Source organism: Cydia amplana, chromosome 15 (assembly GCF_948474715.1).
Source record: "Cydia amplana chromosome 15, ilCydAmpl1.1, whole genome shotgun sequence".
Lineage (NCBI taxonomy): Eukaryota > Metazoa > Arthropoda > Insecta > Lepidoptera > Tortricidae > Cydia > Cydia amplana.
The window spans coordinates 14,029,972-14,050,247 of NC_086083.1; the positions used below are offsets into that span (position 1 = coordinate 14,029,972).

The following is a 20,276-nucleotide window of genomic DNA, read 5'->3' on the forward strand; positions in this document are numbered from 1 at the left end:
ACGACCGTATCTGACGAACTGATTAGTGTATACATGTGTACTATACATAGCTGTCATCTCTTAGAGATATGTCAAAATTTCAATACAAAACAAATCTAGACATTTATTCGTGATTTTTTTTCCATCGAGCCGTTTAGCCTTTTAAGATTTTGATTGGTGTCTGCCCTTCCAAATATAGTCTAGTTTCCATGTGACTTATTTCATGACATTTTCCCTTGATTAAAGGGTTTAAAAATTCATTATAATAATCAATTTTGAATCCTCCTCTTAATGACTCCCTCTTAAGGTTCGTGAAGGGACTTACACCGTGCTTTGCAGGAATTATCGGATACAAATATGAAATATAAACATCACCTTTTTGCTCAAGCCCTTAGGTATAAGGATAAAAGGTATAACTGTTCTTTATTTCGAGTTAAAAGGCAGGTTTTATCATGGCCTACATACTTTTAGTGGCCCAAATTCTCCAGCAGCTTGTATTAGTCAATAATCTTTCAACATCTATTTATGTAACAGGAAAACGCAAAAGGCCCCTTTGATGTACGTACACTTTTCCCTAAAGATTTACAAAGCCTATTTCGCAAACGGAAACGGAACTATGTCAAAACTTTCGCGTCAAAAATAAAACGGGTTTTCTGCTGCACATTGGAACTTACGAAATATTAATGCTGCCTTTAGGTCTAACCCCCCCCCCCCCCCCCCTTCCTACCCCCTCCGCTTCTTAGGGGGACTTCAGACTTGCGGAGATTATACCGTTCCCTCTTTTGTGTTTTATGCCTGCTGGTAGGGTAGGTATAGGTATATGCTTGTTATGACTTCAAAACCGGCCAAGTGCGAGTCGGACTCGCGCACGGAGGGTTCCGCACCATCAACAAAAAATAGAGCAAAAAAATCGTGTTTGTTGTATGGGAGCCCCCCTTAAATATTTTTTTTTTTTAGTATTTGTTGTTATAGCGGCAACAGAGATACATCATTTGTGAAAATTTCAACTGTCTAGCTATCGCGGTTCATGAGATACAGCCTGGTGACAGACGGACGGATGGACGGACGGACAGCGAAGTCTTAGTAATAGGGTCCCGTTTTTTACCCTTTGGGTACGGAACCCTAAAAACAATGTCTAAGGAGGAATTGGCATGGAGATATTTGTAAAGATTTGGTCTGTTAGCCGAAATAAGGTGATATAATTACAGTTTAAGTAAAAATCCTATAATAATCGATCTCTTACTTAAAATATATAGTGACTCGTTTTAATTTAAAAGACTGTGTTTCACGGAAGTCATGTTATTGAAATCTTACTACATCGAATTAAATCCCTACATATTTACATACATACACACATAATTAAGTACATTCACATAAACAGTTTATTTACTTACCTTTTTAACTTACTGAGACTTTAGTTAGGATAATAGATAAAAATTTCTTATTTACCTAAAATGTAAAATTTGCTTTGATATCTATAGTGGCAAATTCATTATTCGGTATTTCTCTAAGATTCCCACGATACAGGCTGTGCCTAGTGTGGGGATCACTGTACTGCTCTTATTGATACTTCGGTATTTCCTGAAATAAATATATTATGAATTATCTTACAATCTGACTATATATCATTTTACTAGTTTCTTACGCCGAGTATTTCCATATTTGTTCAAAGTAAGCCACCGTTTTTAAGTCAAAATAAAATTCAGCAGTAAGTATTCCACTTGAGGTCGCTAACGTGACCTCGAGTGACCGTTGACAGTCGACCCGACCCAAGACGCAAGTCAACTGCGACCCAAACGTGTCACATGAGCAAAGGGCCTTCCGTGTCGCACAAAGGGAAGACAGTTCAATTTTAAGGGAGGTTTTAAGGGAACGCGAAATAGTTTGGTAACTAAGGTAAGGGATACCTTAGGTGGCTGCTTAGGGAGCAGTGGACGGGTTAAGTGATACTTAGTTGAGAAGCAAAGGTTATACAGGGTGTTTCCTGAGGAGCAATAAATTAAACTGTAGGCTGTACTCCTCGAACAGACCAACATTTGTTCAGCAACTTTTAAAAATAACTTAAGTATGTTTTGATTTTTATTACACTTTAAAGTTTATTCTAAGACGCAAAATGTATTGCAAATTTTGTTATGTTTAATTAAAGCGTGACAAGCAACGTCAAATACACTGATGTCAGCGTACATTGAAGGCAATATTTATTTTGTATGAAAAAGAGGAAGTCTAAAGGATTCATATTTTTTTCAAGTTGTTTAACAAATGTTTTATAGTTTGAGGAGTATAATATATGTTTTAATTATTTGCTCGTGTTACAGACAACACCCTGTATAGTACCGCGTTATATAACAATCTAGTTACACTTTTTTTTTTACTTAATTTTATCCATTATTTTGATTTGGAAAGAGAACTTTGATAATCACAAAAGCATATTACTTATCTGAAATTTAAAGATGAATTACGTAAAACCTGTACAGAAAGGAAATAAACAAGTTTTTGTTACCTGATTTCTCTTTGCACTTTTCACATGTATATTTTCATGCGTGGTTTATTCGAAATAATGTCATAACATTGAAACTTAGAGATAAACATATTTTTGTAAAAGTGCTAACTTTCACAAAACTTAGGAGGTGTGAAGAAAGTAAACGCAACTCTGTATAAACTTTTGACAGGCACTTTTTAGACAAATTCATAAATTGTTTTCGATCATTTTGTTTAAGTGTACGTTATATAAGTTTTTTGTTTTGCCTTATCTATGGCGAAAACTATACACCTATTTTTCAAAATATTAGTATAAAATAAATAACCGGCTCCTAAACCGTTGAGGGTCCAACACTATGTCACCGATTCCTCATATTTTTTGTCAGTCTTTGTTTTACACTTGTTAGATTTTGTTTTCAAATTAAAAAAAAATATGGTTAACTGTAAAGTCGGTTTATGAACGGTAATTTTGCGTGATAACGTCATAAGAAAACATTGATGAATAATTGCATACTTTTATACGTTACCATGGAGATCTGTCTACAACGTTACCATGGAGATCTGTCCACAACGTGACACTTTTTCGTGCATGCTACCGGTGTTCATCGTTTTATATAAGTCAAAACGTCACGTCGATCACGTCAAAAATAACTCTTTTTTGTACATAATTTACTTAATGTTTAACAAAACTTGACATATTTTAGAAAATGTACCATTTTTCAAAAAACTCGTAGGATAAAGCAACTAAACGCGCCGCCTAACCGCCTGACCCCACGTCGCCGACTTTTCCTAGCACTTTACCGAGGCGTTGTTTGGCGCGTGACTCGAATGCTACGAGTCTCGGCTAGGGTTACCAGATGACAGGAATTTTCCTGACATGTCACGAATTTTGGCCTTTTGCCAGGAATGGGGACGGAATACGAAAATGTCAGGAATTTTTTTAATTGATAGACTTTATTATAAAGTACCTTTTTATATACTTAAATAATCAAAAACATTGTAAAAAAATAATAAATGAAATCCACTCAACTTGTAATTAACAAATCTTTAATCAAGCGTACATATACATGGCCATCGCTAACGGCTAGTCAGTCCCCCCCTCCCCGTGAAAAATATGAATGTCAGGAAAAATATTCGGAAATCAGGAATTTTGTCAGGAAATTCTAAATTTGTATCTGGCAACCCTAGTCTCGGCCGACTCGACTCGTTTGTGGAGTTCGCTTTGTACTCCGGAGTTTCATATTTTAAGCGTGTTATGAACTTACAAAGTATTCGGGCGCGAATACGAGGGGCGTTCAAAATATTCTCGGTATTGATATCTTACGACCTCTTCTAAAATTTCTTTCGTTACTGGCCGCTAAGGTTTATTCATTGACATTAAAAAAAAGTATAATTCGAACCGAGATAGTCTTTTGTTTTTCTGCAATTGCTGAACAAACATGAACATCCTGTGCGAATTGACAATGTTAACTAAATTAGAACATCGATGCGTGATAAAATTCTTGACAAAACAGGGTAAAAATCAAAAAACCATAAAAGAGGAAATGGATTGTGTTTACCGTGAGTCTGCTCCTTCTTTATCTACCATTCAAAAGTGGTCAAGCGAGTTTAAACGCGGAAGGGAGAGTATTGAAGATGACCCTAGACCTGGCCGGCCTGTAGTAGCTACTTCACAAGAAAATATTGATAAAGTGGAAAAACTTATATTGGAAGATGGTCGAGTGAAGGTAAAATCTATAGCACAAGTAACCAATCTCTCTATTGGTACCGTACATGATATTATCCATGACCATCTTAATATGTCAAAAGTAAGTGCAAGATGGGTTCCGCGAATGCTGACTCGGCTTCAAAAAGACATGCGTGTAGCTTGTTGTTCCGATTTTATTGACCTGTGCGGTGAAAATCCTGATGAGGTGCTGCAAAGAATAGTTACTGGAGATGAAACCTGGGTTCATCATTATGACCCAGAGAGTAAACAAGAGTCCAAGCAGCTCATCCCAAGAAGTTGAAGGTCATCCCTTCAGCTGGCAAGGTCATGGCCACGATATTTTGGGATTGTGAAGGAGTATTACTAATCGATTATAAAGAAAAAGGTGTAAATATCACAGGACAGTACTACGCTAACATTCTACGTCAATTAAAGGATGTAATTAAAGAAAAGAGGCGAGGAAAGTTAACCAAAGGTATTCTGCTTCTGCATGACAACGCCCCCGTCCATACTGCTCATATTGCCAAGGCAGCTATTGTTGAATGTGGGTTTAAAACTGTTACTCACCCACCGTATAGTCCGGACTTAGCCCCCAGCGACTTCTTTTTGCTCCCCAATCTTAAAAAGGATCTGCGTGGAAATAAATTTTCTGACGATGAAGCATTGAAGGCGGCAGTGGAGGAGCATTTTTACACGAAAGATAAAAAATATTTTTACGAGGGATTAAAAAAAATAATTGATCGATCTTTTAAGTGTATGAACATAGGGGGGGAGTATATTGAAAAATAAAAATATCATTGTAAATCAGATAATCTGGTTGATACGTTGTTTCATTTGGGTGATTATAACAAATACATATTTGTTTCTAAGTAGGTAATGAATGTTTTCTGCGCATTAAAGGTCGATTTGGGGCAGATTTATCCCATAATATTTATTTCGCTCGCTGTATTTGAGCAGTTTATGACGAAAGGTTATTTTGGTAGGTATTTTATTTGAAGTAGGTAGGTATTCGTTTGTGTAACTTAGTTTATTCTAACAACTTTCAACTTGGAACAAAAACATCGTTCGAATTTAAACTTTCGTGAGACATATTTGAAATTGTCTAAAAAAAGTGAGTGAAGCAGTTGTCGTCTAAACAGTTTAAAAACATCGTTATTATCAGTTTAAAAGTTCGGAGCAAAAGTCTTACATTAACTTTTTTTCATTAACTTCTGTATAAAAAATAAAAATACTTTCGTAAATCAGAATACCCCATTCTACTGAAATACGTAATACGATGACAGACATGTAAACTACGAGCCAATAAAACGGGACATATAAAGCGGATATATAAGGGCACTTTTATTGCTCCCGGCTCGCTGGCTCGGACACGGCTGTTTTTATTAAAGCTGACTGTACCGGTATTAACTACCTACGCATTTTATATACACGGCGATTAAAGGAGGGGTTTAATTGGGTTTTTAAATTTATTAGTTTTTTTTTGGAATATGTTAACTATGCTTTACTTTACCTACTTGTGATTGGTGTGTGTTAAAATAGTTATTTGTACAACAAGAGATCAAAGTTTGATATTTCTTCGAGTGCTTATTTTGAGTCCCGTGCAAGCGAAAGATTTTATAGTAGATTCACGAGCGTAGCGAGTGAATCTAATTTAGAATCTTGAGCGTAGTAAGGGACTCAAAAGCGCACGAGATGTAAATAACTTTAATCTCGTGTAGTTCACAAAACTTTTCACCTCAGCAGTGAGAACATATTAGACAACCCGAAAAATGTAATCCTTCTTCATCACTTACCTATTCAGTCATGTTTTCTTAAGATATACTAACAATTAAGATTAATTACCACAATCAAACACAAAAACAAAACGTAGTAAATTTCAGTAAAATAGGTAATATATGATAACAACGACCATCAATTGATTGACATTTGAATCGGCAACTTCTTTTTGTAAAAAAAAAAAACATTGTAAGATACGGTCCGAATTGCGGATACTTACTATTTGTAAACTATTGTAGAGATTCTTAAAACTATATATACTTGGTCAACCAGATCTTGACAGTAGAAAAAGGCGGCAAATTTGAAAAATGTAGGCGCGAAGGGAAGGACGATATCCCATAGAAAATTTGAATTTCGCGCCTTTTTTTACTGACCAGATTTGGTTGACCAGCTATATATGCTTTACCTACTTGTGATTGGAGTGTTTAGAAAAATACCTAATTATATTTAATTTCTCACTCTAAAATGTATTTAAATTTTTGGGTATGATTATTCTGTGATGTGATAAAGGATTTAATAGATTGAAATATGTATAGGAACCCTCAAATTAAATATTTTGTTCATCTTTGGCAATAATCTAGAAGACTTTTTTAGTTATTATCGAAATTATCGAACCTCGGGAATTAACAATGCAAGATTACAAGCAAGATTCAACCTAAAAAAAGCTTATATTGCTTAAATAATGTATATCATTTCCTCTTTTAGAATGAAAAGTACCTATTTATTTATCTTAAATAACGCCATTAACCTTTGAGATTTCGACATGTTTCATAAGCTATAAGCCAAACTATCATTTTGTCCCACTAGTCGACAAACCTTAAAAAACAGCTATATTCCTCCCGCTAGAAACGTTTTTAATATTCAGCGCAGCACGGATCGATGGCTTCAGCCAATGTGCCCACTGTGCACGCAAAAAGGTCCCAGTGTTGCTACACGCAAAAAACTGGACAAAATTCCGCCCAATGTCCCCAGTGTTGTCACACGCAAAAATAGGCGAATATACGCGGACTTTCGGTGTAGACAAGAATGGAGCGCAGAATGCCCGATTGTGTTTTTGTATTGTATTAAATGTTTATTTGAAGGTAGTGACTTCCACTAGTAGTATACATAAATATGGGAATAGAATGGGAAATCACAAAAATAAATATATTTATGGTAAGTAAACTAAATGTCACGTTGATGTATATGATTTAGTAATTATACCCCTTTGCGTCGGGGGCAGCCCGGGACGGGTTTTAGTAGGTAGTTAGTTTTTATATATTTAGTTCGTATTTATATTTAAGTTTCTTTGAATAAATGAATTATGTAGTTATTTATATTTTTCAAGATTTCTACCTTTAAAAATCGTTAAAATTTCTTTGTAGTTTTACATATTGTATGTAAAATGTATAATTATTGTGCAATAAAGAATATTTACTTACTTACATATGTAGGTAATAATTTTAGTTAACTTGAGGATAATGTAATTATTTTAAATTGTTACATTAAACCTAATTTACTTAGATTTTATCCATTCCATTTCGTTGTTGAAACAACCCCAAAAATCCCATTAGGAATTACTAAAATTAATATTGTGTTCAACAGAGCCGATCGACTTACCGCAAACTAACTGTTGAAATAATAGATTTAAAGTCAATTTCGTCTATGCAAAATATTACGCAACATTTGCACAGTGGTCCGGTTAGTCCGTAATAATAGCACAAATTGTTTGTGCACACGTTTAGAACAATAATGGCCGCGGCGCCTAGTGGTGCGGCCGCAGCTCGGTTGGACACTAATTGACTGATAGGTAACTGAATTGGGATATTCAATTGTATTTTTCAAAGCATAGTGCAAGCCTGTATTGATTTTTGCTTGACGGTATATTATTGGAATTTTGTGCAAGTTAACTTTGGAAATGTCCAAAATGTATTTCATTGGTTTCGGTATTAGTTTATCACCCAATATTTAGTTTAATTTTACAATTAGACTAATATTCTTTTAACATTTTTTAACTTATGAAGTTATGACAGCCCTGAGGAGGGTTGTTACTATTGTTAGAAATCGTATCAAAATGTCAAACGTAAACTATGTGAAAATGCGTAGTAAAAAAGTCCATATCCATAGCGTAACATAAAATATCAACTTTGCAATAAATAGCTTTTTATAAACGCCGTCCCCAATCTGTCATTTAGACATTAAAGTTAGAAAGAGATAGAATTTACAGAGATTTGCAAATTTTTATGAATAAGACGGTAAATATATACGTCACTTGATCACTTAGCCATGCATTAGGAGACGACGCAAATATTTGCGAGCGATCCCCGTTCGCCAATCATCCGTGCGGATGCGGAGTTACGGACTGGCTTCCAGTAACTTGTCTCAGTCTAGAAACTTTACTTGTAGTGAGAAAAGCAGGTTTTGTTGAGCTAGGAGGGTGTTCAACTTGTACATTTCTAGATTACAACATAGGTATTGAAGAATCTCGTAAGATTGCGTGATACTTTTATTCGATCGATCAATTGCTAATGTTGAATAAAAAAAATACTTATATTGGTCTGTTTTGATTGTATTGTCTTTTAAATTTGGCTACTGCTACTGTACGTAGATATACACATTTATCGGCATATAATAAATGCTCTTTTGACGACTTCTGTGTAAAGTGTGTAAAACATTATATAGGTACCTGGCAAAAACACAGTGCTCATATAATAAGCAGCCAAAATTTTGATAAACATTTATGTATCGCTCCAAAAGAACCCAGCCCTACCAATTCATGCGGAGTTTATGAGCCCAGCCAACTGTCGCCTAAAATCCAGGAATGCCTCTTACAGTATCTTTAAGGGTCTTGTCGATACTTGTTTCAACCTGAAGCGTGAGTGGTCACAGTCGTGGAACTCACTGATGGCGGGAAAGCTGGGCTCCGGAATCACTCCAGGTGCCATAATCAAAGGATCTGACCTCCCAAGACGGCACTGGTGCAACCTCAACAGACTTCGCACTGGCCATGGTCGCTGTGCTTACTACAAACACCGCTGTGGATGGGTGGAATCCCCGACTTGCATTTGTGGCGAGACTGCACAAACAATTCAGCACATTATAGAGGATTGCCCCATAACGCGCTATGCCAACGGACCTCCTGAAGACCTGATCGTCCTTAACGACGAGGCCACCAAGTGGCTGATTGGACTCAATTTGAATTTATAACTGTTTGTTTTCTGTTTACTATACTACGCCATACGATTAAATAAATAAATATGTATCGCTTGCTTAATTACAAAATTATCCACACAATAAAATACAAGCTAATCGTACCTTTACAACGTTGTTTTCTGCAGTATCTATGTACCATTTAAGATGACCTCTGCCTTACTGTTGTTGTACAAACACTTACATGGGCGCCCGGGGATCGAAGTGCCACGATAGATCGGCTGACAGGCCCTACGGACTATTACTTAGGGACAGATAATGGATAGTTTTCACGATTGTTAGCTAAATGGGATCAAATGATTGGTTTTTATGTTGTTATTTTGATTGGGACATGTATCAATAGGGTTGGCTAACTAGAAAAGAACAGTGTACACCACAAACATGCACATTATTTTCAGCAAAAAATCAGAAGAGTTTCAGTTTTTAGAAATAATTTGTTGCGAAATAAAATACTAATCCATTTGAACCATACATATACTCGTATTTGCCTATGAGTGAGTCCTATGATATCTAAGATCTTAAATATAAAATAAGAATCGAAATCACGATCAGAAAATGTAAAAGTGTGCCTTCATATTTTGCACGACGGTATAACGCTTCAAAGGGACAGTTTACAAGTGTTCACAACGTGTTCTTGTAGCATAGGCACTCCAGCAAAGTCAATTACAGTAACCAACCACATTTAGTAGCAATCTGTCGAACGCTGCACGCGATAGCAGCCCTTAACGATCTTAACACAATGGATTAAGACGGAGAATGGCGCGGAGTTTTATAGAATGAAACCACTTTATGGAGTGTTCAATTAAAAATGGGTATTGTTTCATTGAATATTAAATGGTTGGAATGGATTGATAATGAGGGGGCTGTAATGGAACCCCCCACTTGATATCGATAGTTTGCCAAGGGGCTGCTTTATAGCACCTGGTGATAATAAACTTTTCAGATTATTGCACTGTGGAATATTTTAGAAACTAACTGGACAAAAAATAATAATAAACTTTCGTATTTTAGTGACCATCAATTATTATCGAATGGGTTCAAAAATACTTGAACATACGTTTAAGCTCCTGATACTAAACGATATTCTGGCGTACAATGATTCCTAATGCCCTGGAGAGTTTATTAGGTATTCTCTTGGGAACATGCAATTAGAGGACCAAACAAACAGTTATTAGGCCGTTCATTATTTAATTAAGGACTATTTAATTATTAATTCCGGCGAGATTTAGATAAAGCTATGCTACTCGCATATTTCTGCAATAGTGCGGAACGCTGTGATAATAATAAATCTGCAGACACACAAAGTTGCATATTTGCTAATATTGCTAATATTAGATTTTTCTAATGCTGATTTATTTGTTGGTCCTTTGTCTGATATGTCAAATTTTCCTTGAATTAATTACTTACTTGTAGGTATTACTTCAAATTGTTCCAAATGAAATCTCAACGAAAGTTGATATTTTAAATTGGCCCAACTCGTATTACGGAAACAAGAAGAATATTTTTAAATCGAGACAAAATGGTCGCAACAAATTTCTTTTAGCTACCAAAGTTAGGAAAACAAAAAAATCGTACTATAGAAAGAAGGACATTTAAAAATAAGTTTACCTGTTTTTAAACAAAGGCATGTACAACACCCCTGAAGTTGCAGACGACCATAGGCTACAGTGATTGCTTACCATGAAGCGGGCCGTAGACTTACATGTTTTGTGATCGTCACAAATAAATATCTTTTATCTTATCTTATCTACTTGTTTGCAACCGACATGCTATTAAAAAAAAGCATAATATGTATATATATTTTTAAAACAAAAACGTAAAACACTGAATTCATTGTCCAAGGTTAGCGTTGCCTCCTTCTCTACCGAATTTAGCCCGTAAAGAAAAATTCGAGTTCGGTAGAGACGCAGGCAGCCGAACATTTATTTGCGGAAGCGCGGCGAATTAGCCGAATCGCGCCTTGTCCGGCCGCAGGGACGCTTAGAGGCACGAGCAATGGCGACAGCGGATTTAAAAAAAGTACAACAGTAAAAAAAGTACAAACAGCTTAATTACATTCGTCATGCCTTGAAAAAAAAAAGTAAATATAAAAAACATTTGACTAAAAAGTCGATTGTAAATACGTGTTATATTTGTTTCAAAATTACTTTGAACCTTTAAATAAAGTGTAGTACAATATTGATTATTCTTTAAATATTTTTCCTAGTACATTAGATTAGTCAGTATATTTATTACATTTTGTACACAATAACACTTGACTTAATCTTATTAGAAAAAGTTACTTATTTCTTTTGCCTTTAAATATTGTTTGGGTAAGCGATCTTATCACTAAATATATATGAATACATTTAAAGTTTTTTGTGATGATATATTCTGTCCATTTTTTCACCAAAGGTGACCACAGTGTACCAATACTGTTTTCTACTTTATGGCTCCTCTACACGATGGGCCAGCGCCGGCCACTCCAAGGGACGCAGCCATGCGGTAGAATGAGATAGCCATATCACTTGCTCCCTCTAACGCATAAATGCGTCCCTTGGAGTGGCCGGCGCTGGCCCATCGTGTAGAGGAGCCATTATCCACAACATTGACCGTGACAAGCTCCACTGTCCGCCTTCGCCTCTGCCTTGCCTCCGCGCAAGTGACAGTATCGATCCCACATAATCGCCCCCCACCTCCCCGACCCCCCGTATTCCCCCCATTTTTAGGGTTCCGTACCTCAAAAGGAAAAAACGGAACCCTTATAGGACCACTCGTGCGCCTGTCTGTCTGTCTCTCTGTCCGACCATTCGGGGGAATAAAGGGGGGGGGGGGGGGGCATTATCTCAGAAACTTCTGGGTCTAAAATTTTGAAAAAAGTACACAAAATAGTTCTTTACCTATAGATGACAGGAAAACCTATTAGAAATGTGCAGATAAGCGTGAGTCGGACTTAATGTACGGAACCCTTGGAACGCGAGTCCTTCCTTCCACTATTATTACAATTATTTCTCTCATGTTCGCCCCAATCATCTGTTTATCGGAATTGTGAGTGCTCTCGGTTTTTTAATGAATTCCTCGTAGGCTGAGACGTTGATAAATAATGAAAATGTGCCCCTTAATAGGGAAAATAATTCTTTGTTGCTGGGTCTCCTCTTTTGTTGGATTCATTGGTAAAAAGATTTCTTTCTCGGTATTAAAGAGCTTAATTAAGTGGCTTTGATAAATTCAGTTGTTTTGGCTATTGTTATGAAATGTTTGTTGCGATTGAGACTACGTCCTTATAGGTACATTTCCCAAAATACAAAAATTATTTCGAATCTATTTTTTTTTAATTTTAACTAGATATATTGAATTAGGTACTAAAAACTCATTGGCTGTTCGTACCTACTTATAATAATAAAAATAATGTTTAAAACTGTCTAAATTAATCATATAAGTACCTACATCTTTTTTATCATCTCGTCAACATTTCTCTTCAGTTTTTTAATCAAAATCTAACCCGACTGCATCACAAAAATTATTTGCGTAAAAACTTCTTATAACCCGTCTAAAATCATCATTAGATCGTAAAGTCCGAATCAAGTCTGCAAAAAAAAACATAATTTGGGAACATTCTCATTTGCACGGCGCGTCGCTAGGGCGCGCATGCACGATCAATCAAAATTGTCAACCGATTGGAAAGTCTGAGCAAATGTCGCGCATCAATCATGTCGTGTAGCGCCCGCTTTATGTATCGAGTGTTTGAATGTCGAACGTTGTTTTTGAAATGATCGGTTTAGTTTTTAAAATGGATAGGTCAGATAACGTGTTTTGTTTTACGATCGATTTGATAAATTAAAAATTGGTGTTTTGGAAAAACATTAATAGTTTATGCTCAAACCTTATTGCTAACGTTTTTAATTGATAGGACAACTTTAACTTAATAGGTAACATGAAACTGACAACTATGTAGAAAGAAGGTATGTACTAAAATACATACATTTCTACCTAGTACTTACTTATGTAGTTTAGTCTTGTAAGTTTAGTTGAAATAAGAATATAGATTAACTATCAGTATACCTGGGGTAAGTCAATTCTATGTAATTTAAGTTTACAATTTGCAACTCAAGTTTGATAGGTTAGGTTATCGGCAAACATTTATACTTATACCCTATCGTATCTCAAAGCGCGGTGTCAAGAGCAAATTAGCTAAGGGCATCCTTGCCAACCAATTCATTCCATCTGACGGATGCACTTGTAAACATTAATTGCATCCATCACAGAATTACCAAACGATCCGTGGGGCGTATCAGAAAAATGTGGCAGATTGTGTAACAGCCCCCATTCAGCATCACTAGCCCATGCACCATTACAGGCAGTTCGAGTACACCATAAAGCAAATTAATCAATTAGCTTGGGGCATGTCGACATTACGAATAACGTTTAATTTTAGCCCTCATAAGAGGGTCATCTCGCTAGAGACGCGCGACCCCGCGAACGACCCGATCTGACAGTCTCGCGGGTCCTTTACAACTGGTTTTTAGTTTTGTGTGGTGGTACGTTTGGGAGCTCATGATGACTGGTTCAGTCGAGTAATTGTGCAGTTTTGTTGACGTCATTTGGTTGATAGTTGTCGAGTGCAGTTTGTGAAAAATGAGGACGTTGCTGGCTGTGGGTGTGTGAGTTTGTTTATGTTTGAGATTTGTTGCGTAATTCGTAGTGGTTGTTTGATGGAGTTTTCGTAAACTTTTCTGAAAAACTTTACGTCATGACTGAATTAAGGTGGATATACGTGGGATAACATCGTAAACGTGCTCGTAATTTAGAAATTGGAAAATATATATTGAAATTAAAGCTCTTCTATATGAAAGCAACATACTACTACTAATACTTACACGCCTTGATTTATTTTTTACATTTTACACTCTAGATATAACAACTCTTAAGCGTTGTTTATCCGACGCCTCATTTCTCAATGCATTTGGAGTTCAAAACGTCTATTACCGTATTCACTTACCACAAACGTATTGTTTCTCGTACTTATCTTTCCTTTTCTTGGCAACATATCATACAATTTAAGGATAACTCACGCTAGACCAAGCCGGGACGGGGCCGGAACTTCCGTTGTTTTCCATAGAAAGCACCACGTGATCACCGATCAACCGTCACAGAAAATGACGTCGTCTCGGCCCGGGCCTGGCCTGGTCTAGCGTGAGTCATCCTATATTTACACTCAGCGCAAATGAAGCTTGACTTAGAATAAATTTAAAAGTGGAAAAAATTACTGTCTTGGGTGAGACTTGAACTCACGGCCTCTGGATAAAAGCTCTTGAAGCTTGACTTTATAGTTTTTTTTATGGTTTAATGTAAATATAAGCACCATATACCACTCTAGTTCTAGGACAGACTATATACCGACTAATAGACCATCTCCCCACAGCGGACGCGCTGCAGTCTGAAGCTGGTTCAGACGGGAACAGCGAACACGCCTCCTCAGGAGACGAGGACTCGCAGATGAGGCTACGGCTGAAGAGGAAGCTGCAGAGGAACAGGACGTCCTTCACTAATGACCAGATAGACAGCCTTGAAAAAGGTAAGAATCGTATTAAGCTTAAAAACTTTGTTTAGATACTATTTTCTACCAGTACTCTTATTTGATCATAATTTTCTGGGCCACGATCGTTAGCATCTTCAAGACTAAAGATGACTCACGTTAGACCGTGCCGTGTCCGGGCCGGAGCTACCTGGGCTTCGTTTTCTATGGAAAGCATCCCGTGATCACCAGTCATCTGTCATAGAAAAGTAAGCGCCGGAAGCGCCGGCCCGGGCAGGGCCAGGTTGCTTTGTTATTGTACTTAGCAAACCATGCAGTAAGGAAGAGCGGTGTCTCTTGACACAGGTATCTTGTATGCTTAAAAAGAGACACCAACCTGCATAATGTTAAGCTATTAAGTTACTAAATAAATCATTTTTTAGGGTTCCGTAGCCAAATGGCAAAAAACGGAACCCTTATAGATTCGTCATGTCTGTCTGTCTGTCTGTCCGTCTGTCCGTCTGTCTGTCCGTCCGTATGTCACAGCCACTTTTCTCCGAAACTATAAGAACTATACTCTTGAAACTTGGTGAATAGATGTATTCTGTGAACCGCATTAAGATTTTCACACAAAAATAGAAAAAAAAACAATAAATTTTTGGGGTTCCCCATACTTCGAACTGAAACTCAAAAATTTTTTTTTCATCAAACCCATACGTGTGGGGTATCTATGGATAGGTCTTCAAAAATGATATTGAGGTTTCTAATGTCATTTTTTTCTAAACTGAATAGTTTGCACGAGAGACACTTCCAAAGTGGTAAAATGTGTGTCCCCCCCCCCTGTAACTTCTAAAATAAGAGAATGATAAAACTAAAAAAAATATATGATGTACATTACCATGTAAACTTCCACCGAAAATTGGTTTGAACGAGATCCAGTAAGTAGTTTTTTGTTATACGTCATAAATCGCCTAAATACGGAACCCTTCATGGGCGAGTCCGACTCGCACTTGGCCGCTTTTTTTTAATTAGTTAACCAATGTATGTCCCGGTCTTACCAATTCACTATAAACAAATGGAGAATAAGACCATAACCTAATTAATCTTTAAACTAATCAAGTTCGATCACCCATTCATCTTCACCACAGCCATAAATATTTAGCTCTCTATCAGCCAGCCTATTATGGATAGCTTTATCCATCTTTATCCACGTGATAAAATAACTGTCACTGTTTAACACCGTGGGAAAGAAAGTGACGGACACCGTTTTATCACGCTGTCACGTAGACAAGAACGACCATCATATCCGTACAGGTTCATAAATCGCCGCGTCACTTAGCACTCAATTGACAGCCGAAATTGTCCACTTCCAAACTGTAAGAGGTCCCTGGAGCCCTAATAAACCTATTTCCCATGTCCCTTTCATCTTATTTATTGTTTGTCGACATGTTATTAGTAAATAAATAAATGTCCCCAATCCCCCGTGTGTGCTCAGCGCTTGAATCGTGGCAGTCGCAATTATTATCTAGGTTATTTGCTTGTTTTATTACTTTATTGTTTTATGGGTGTCATAATACATTTATTAGGTTGGTAAACATGTTCGTTGTTTATGAAATTTGGGATCTATTGCAGATAATCGTGATCGTTTACGCTACAGATTTATGTTTACTGTTTTTAGTTGTAATATTGATCATTTTAAATATGGTGTTGTAATTTTACTTCACTTCTATTTGTTTTTCCTTGAATTTTTTAAATTAAATTACATGACAACTCTGTACAAATCTCAACCCCTAATACCTAAAAGAAACAGAAATGTCAATCTTCATGTAAGTAAAAACGCACCTAAAGTCTGTCTAAGATAACTTTGCATATACTTGAATATTGCAAAGTGAGGGATTGGTATTATAAACGTCATATTTTTATAGAAATTTGACATTAATGATGACACTTTGTAATTGCAAACGGTATGCAGAGTTAGCATGGTCCTCTAGCATGTTTTTTCGTTGGCAACATAAATAAAGCAACGGCCACAGTCCGGTTTTCCCCAAAAAATGCCCAGCCCTATGATCCACGAAGATTCGATTTGACGCTCACCGTCGATCCGAAAATTCGAACGTGTCCAATTCTAAATTTAATTTTGAATGTCTGTCCACAGAGTTCGAACGAACGCACTACCCCGACGTGTTCGCGCGGGAACGACTGGCCGAAAAGATAGGATTGCCTGAGGCACGTATCCAGGTAAAATTAAAAAAAAAAATACAGCTGTAAGGTGGCGATACGCTCTGATACTAACTTTGCCGCCTTTTTGGTACCAAGCGGTGTATACACGCATGGATAATCCACTAAACTAGATTAAGATCGCTTGGGGCAATGTCGTAAGAATTAATTAAGGATTATATAAAATATGTGGGCTGTTTTATTAAATATAAAAACTTGTTAATTTAAGTTTTTCCTTAAGATATAATACCATTTCAATAATGTAAAGATTTTTTAAGTCAAAAAGGCTCGGGTTTTAATTATATATATGGTCAAGCAGATCTTGTCAGTAGAACCAGGCGGAAAATTTGAAAAATGTAGGCGCGAAGGGATATCGTCCCATAGAAAATTTGAATTTCGCGCCTTTTTCTACTGACAAGATTTGCATGACCATCTTTACATATTTTTTTTTATTTTTTTTATTTTTTGTTATTCAGTAACAACAAGCATTTTTTAACAAAATACAGGTAAGTACTCGTATGCTTAGGTATGCTAGATAATATACTTAAATGCATCAATGGTCATAGGTACAAAGTTAGTATTATAGTATTTCATCGTACATGGATCGTCCAATTGGATTAAATAAATATGTAGGGTGCATTGGGGTAAATCCGAAGATTATCGTTTACATTTACTAAACCAGCGATTTTGACAGATTGTTCTTAAATATTTTTTCTATATTTATTAGGTTATGATTTTGATTCCAACACAAGAAGAACTGCTTTTTTATACACTGATCACGAAAAATTAGATATAACTAGTTAGGTGGCACATGTATAGCTGGTCAAGAAAATCTTGTCAGTAAAAAAGGCGCGAAATTCAAATTCGCGCCTACATTTTTCAAATTTGCCGCCTTTTTCTACTGATAATATCTGTTTGATCAAGTATAGGTACCTACTTTATCTTTTCAGGTACTTACAACGTAAAATAACAAAGCTAGACGCTGTTAACATTAAAACGCTGTTAAAAGTAAACTTCAATAAGCCTCTACACTTCCAATTAGACCATAGAATCGAAGGGAGTTTTTTTTATTAAAAGCGCTCAACGAATGCGTTCATAAGGGCTTGTTTACACTGCCTGTTTGCGTAGGCACGGCCACGCGGATGCGTCTTTAGCAAACATACTAAAAAAACAAGGGCTACATACCCTCCCCGACGCAAATACATGCGAATATTACATAGCTTATGTAAATATTCTCTATGGAATATGTTAAACAATGTTTTTGTTGTTTGAATTTTTCATTTGTGAGTTATGTATTTTGTTTGGGTTGCGGCGGATTTTTTGTTGTTTTTATTTCGGATGACTATCGAGAAAACTATGATTTGTTTCGCATTAAGACTTAAGCATTGTTTACGTTTATGCCAGTAGAATGTAGATCCATTATTTTCACTTTTTCAGCTTGAATAAAATATTCATTATTAACTGTTTTTGAGCTTAGTAGTTTTCTGATATATATAATATTTTTAAATATTTTTACATACTTTTGTCAACTAGCGTAACAAGAATATGAATGGGCCTTTGAATGGCGGATCGTCAAAGTCGTATCAAAATTGGTTAAAACTCAAAACCGTAACATACAATCCGATATCAAAATAATATCATTTTGTTACCTATTTCGCGCGTACAATTCACTCGTACTTGTTCGTCATATTGGCACGCACGGGCGACAGCAAAATGACATCATTTTGATATCGGAATGTTCGAATTGGCACCGAAAACCTTTTAAGACTCCGTTTAAAAAAAATCCGTCCCACTTTAACAACTGCAGTGTTGCCAACAGTTTAAACCACCATTTATCATGAGGGGACTTGGCAGAAGCTTTAAGCTTTTAACTAAACGGATTTTAAATCTAATTATGTATTATGATTCTACAAGTTTTAAGAATTGAGTCAGTTAGGATGTTATAAAATTAAATAGTGTTGTTGGATGGATCGAACGAAAACAGCGGCATAAATTATAGAGGGCCTACCGCGAAAACCGAAATTCGCCAAATTGCGGAGATCTTTCTCTTTTACTCCAATGAAGACGTAATTAGAGTGACAGAGAAAAATGCCCGCAATTTGCGAACTTCCCTGTAACCCAGTTGGTAGTGACCCTATCTACGAACAGTACTTAAAGAGTATTTGTATTGTATTGTAATTATTTGTAATGGCCCACTGAGTTCGTTTTCTTCTCTCACTCTCACTGAGCGTAAGCGTGAGCGAGATGGATGTACGTGCTCAGGACCCCGGATATCATGTTTTTTTCATTTTTATTTTTTATGTGTTTTAACAATAAAATAAGAGTTCCGCGAACAAAGTTTGTGCGGAACACTAAAAAGTAATCGCTGAGTTTCCTCAAGTATAATAATTTTTTTTTTTTTTTTTTTTAATTTATTTAGAACACAAACAGTCACATAATGCAAATGGATTTTTAGTACAATGTAGTGTACTTAACATACTTAAGAAACAGACCTGGAGGTTCATTAATCAGTAAATAATGTTAACATACATAATAACCGTAGAAAGAAAAAGAAATTTGAAATTATGAACCATACCTATTTAAATTATATTTACCAGTCTTCAAAACAAACAGTATTGTGTGAAGTTATATAGAGGGTACGTACGTAGAAGATTGGAAAATAGGTTTAACATCAATTTCTAATTTAGTGTTATCGGATAAGACAAGTAGTCATCAATTTGTTTCACTGTTTGGAAGGTAGGACAATCAGAAAGTTACGTGTATACATTTTGTTACCTATTTAAAACAATTTTTAATATCTAAACTAATATTTAAACTAAAACAATTTACGTTTAAGTTCAATTTTGAGACTAGACAAGGAAGAGTGAAAAGGATCAATATCATGTAAGTGCTTATTAACATAACTAGGGACTCGTCTGAAAAAAGTGTGCCGAGAGTAATTCTTACGAGCAAAGCTGATATGAAATAGAGATCTGGAACGTAGGGGGAGGTGCGGACAACTGAAATCATGGTCATGGTCATTTTAAGAAATAATTTTCATATTTTTAGTTTTTTTACAAAAAATATTTCTTTTTTTCAAGTGCAATTTAGTTCTGTGTGACATTTTTGGTAGAGTCTGGACAGTGACACAATAACATCCACTTTTTGAGTAGTATACAAATGAATGATGCTTTTTAGGGTTCCGTACCAAAAAGGTATAAAAGGAACCCTTATTTTAGTTACTTTCTACTTTGTCCAAGTTACCTACTTTAATGCTGATCGAAAACTTTTAGTCCTATTTTATGGAGAAATGTTACATTTAATCAAATCTTTGTACGAATCCAAATCCAGGTTTCTATAGTATTTGTAAACTAGATAACGCTAAACATAAGCTAAATAACGCCTAGACTACAAGCATAATGTATTCATCCGCGAAATAATACAAAATACATATCG

General features: G+C 36.0%; 1 protein-coding gene across 3 annotated transcripts in view; it reads left to right on the forward strand.

Moving 5' to 3' along the window:
* Positions 1 to 20,276, forward strand: part of LOC134654620 (paired box protein Pax-6) — a 93,488-nt gene that overhangs the window by 60,254 nt on the left and 12,958 nt on the right. The window contains exons 6-7 of one of the 3 annotated variants that reach the window (XM_063510086.1): positions 14,517 to 14,684; positions 16,780 to 16,862. In XM_063510086.1, coding sequence (XP_063366156.1) covers positions 14,517 to 14,684; positions 16,780 to 16,862 — 251 coding nt within the window. The remainder of the gene's footprint in view (positions 1 to 14,516; positions 14,685 to 16,779; positions 16,863 to 20,276) is intronic. The other 2 variants (XM_063510087.1, XM_063510088.1) reach the window with 2 other exon arrangements.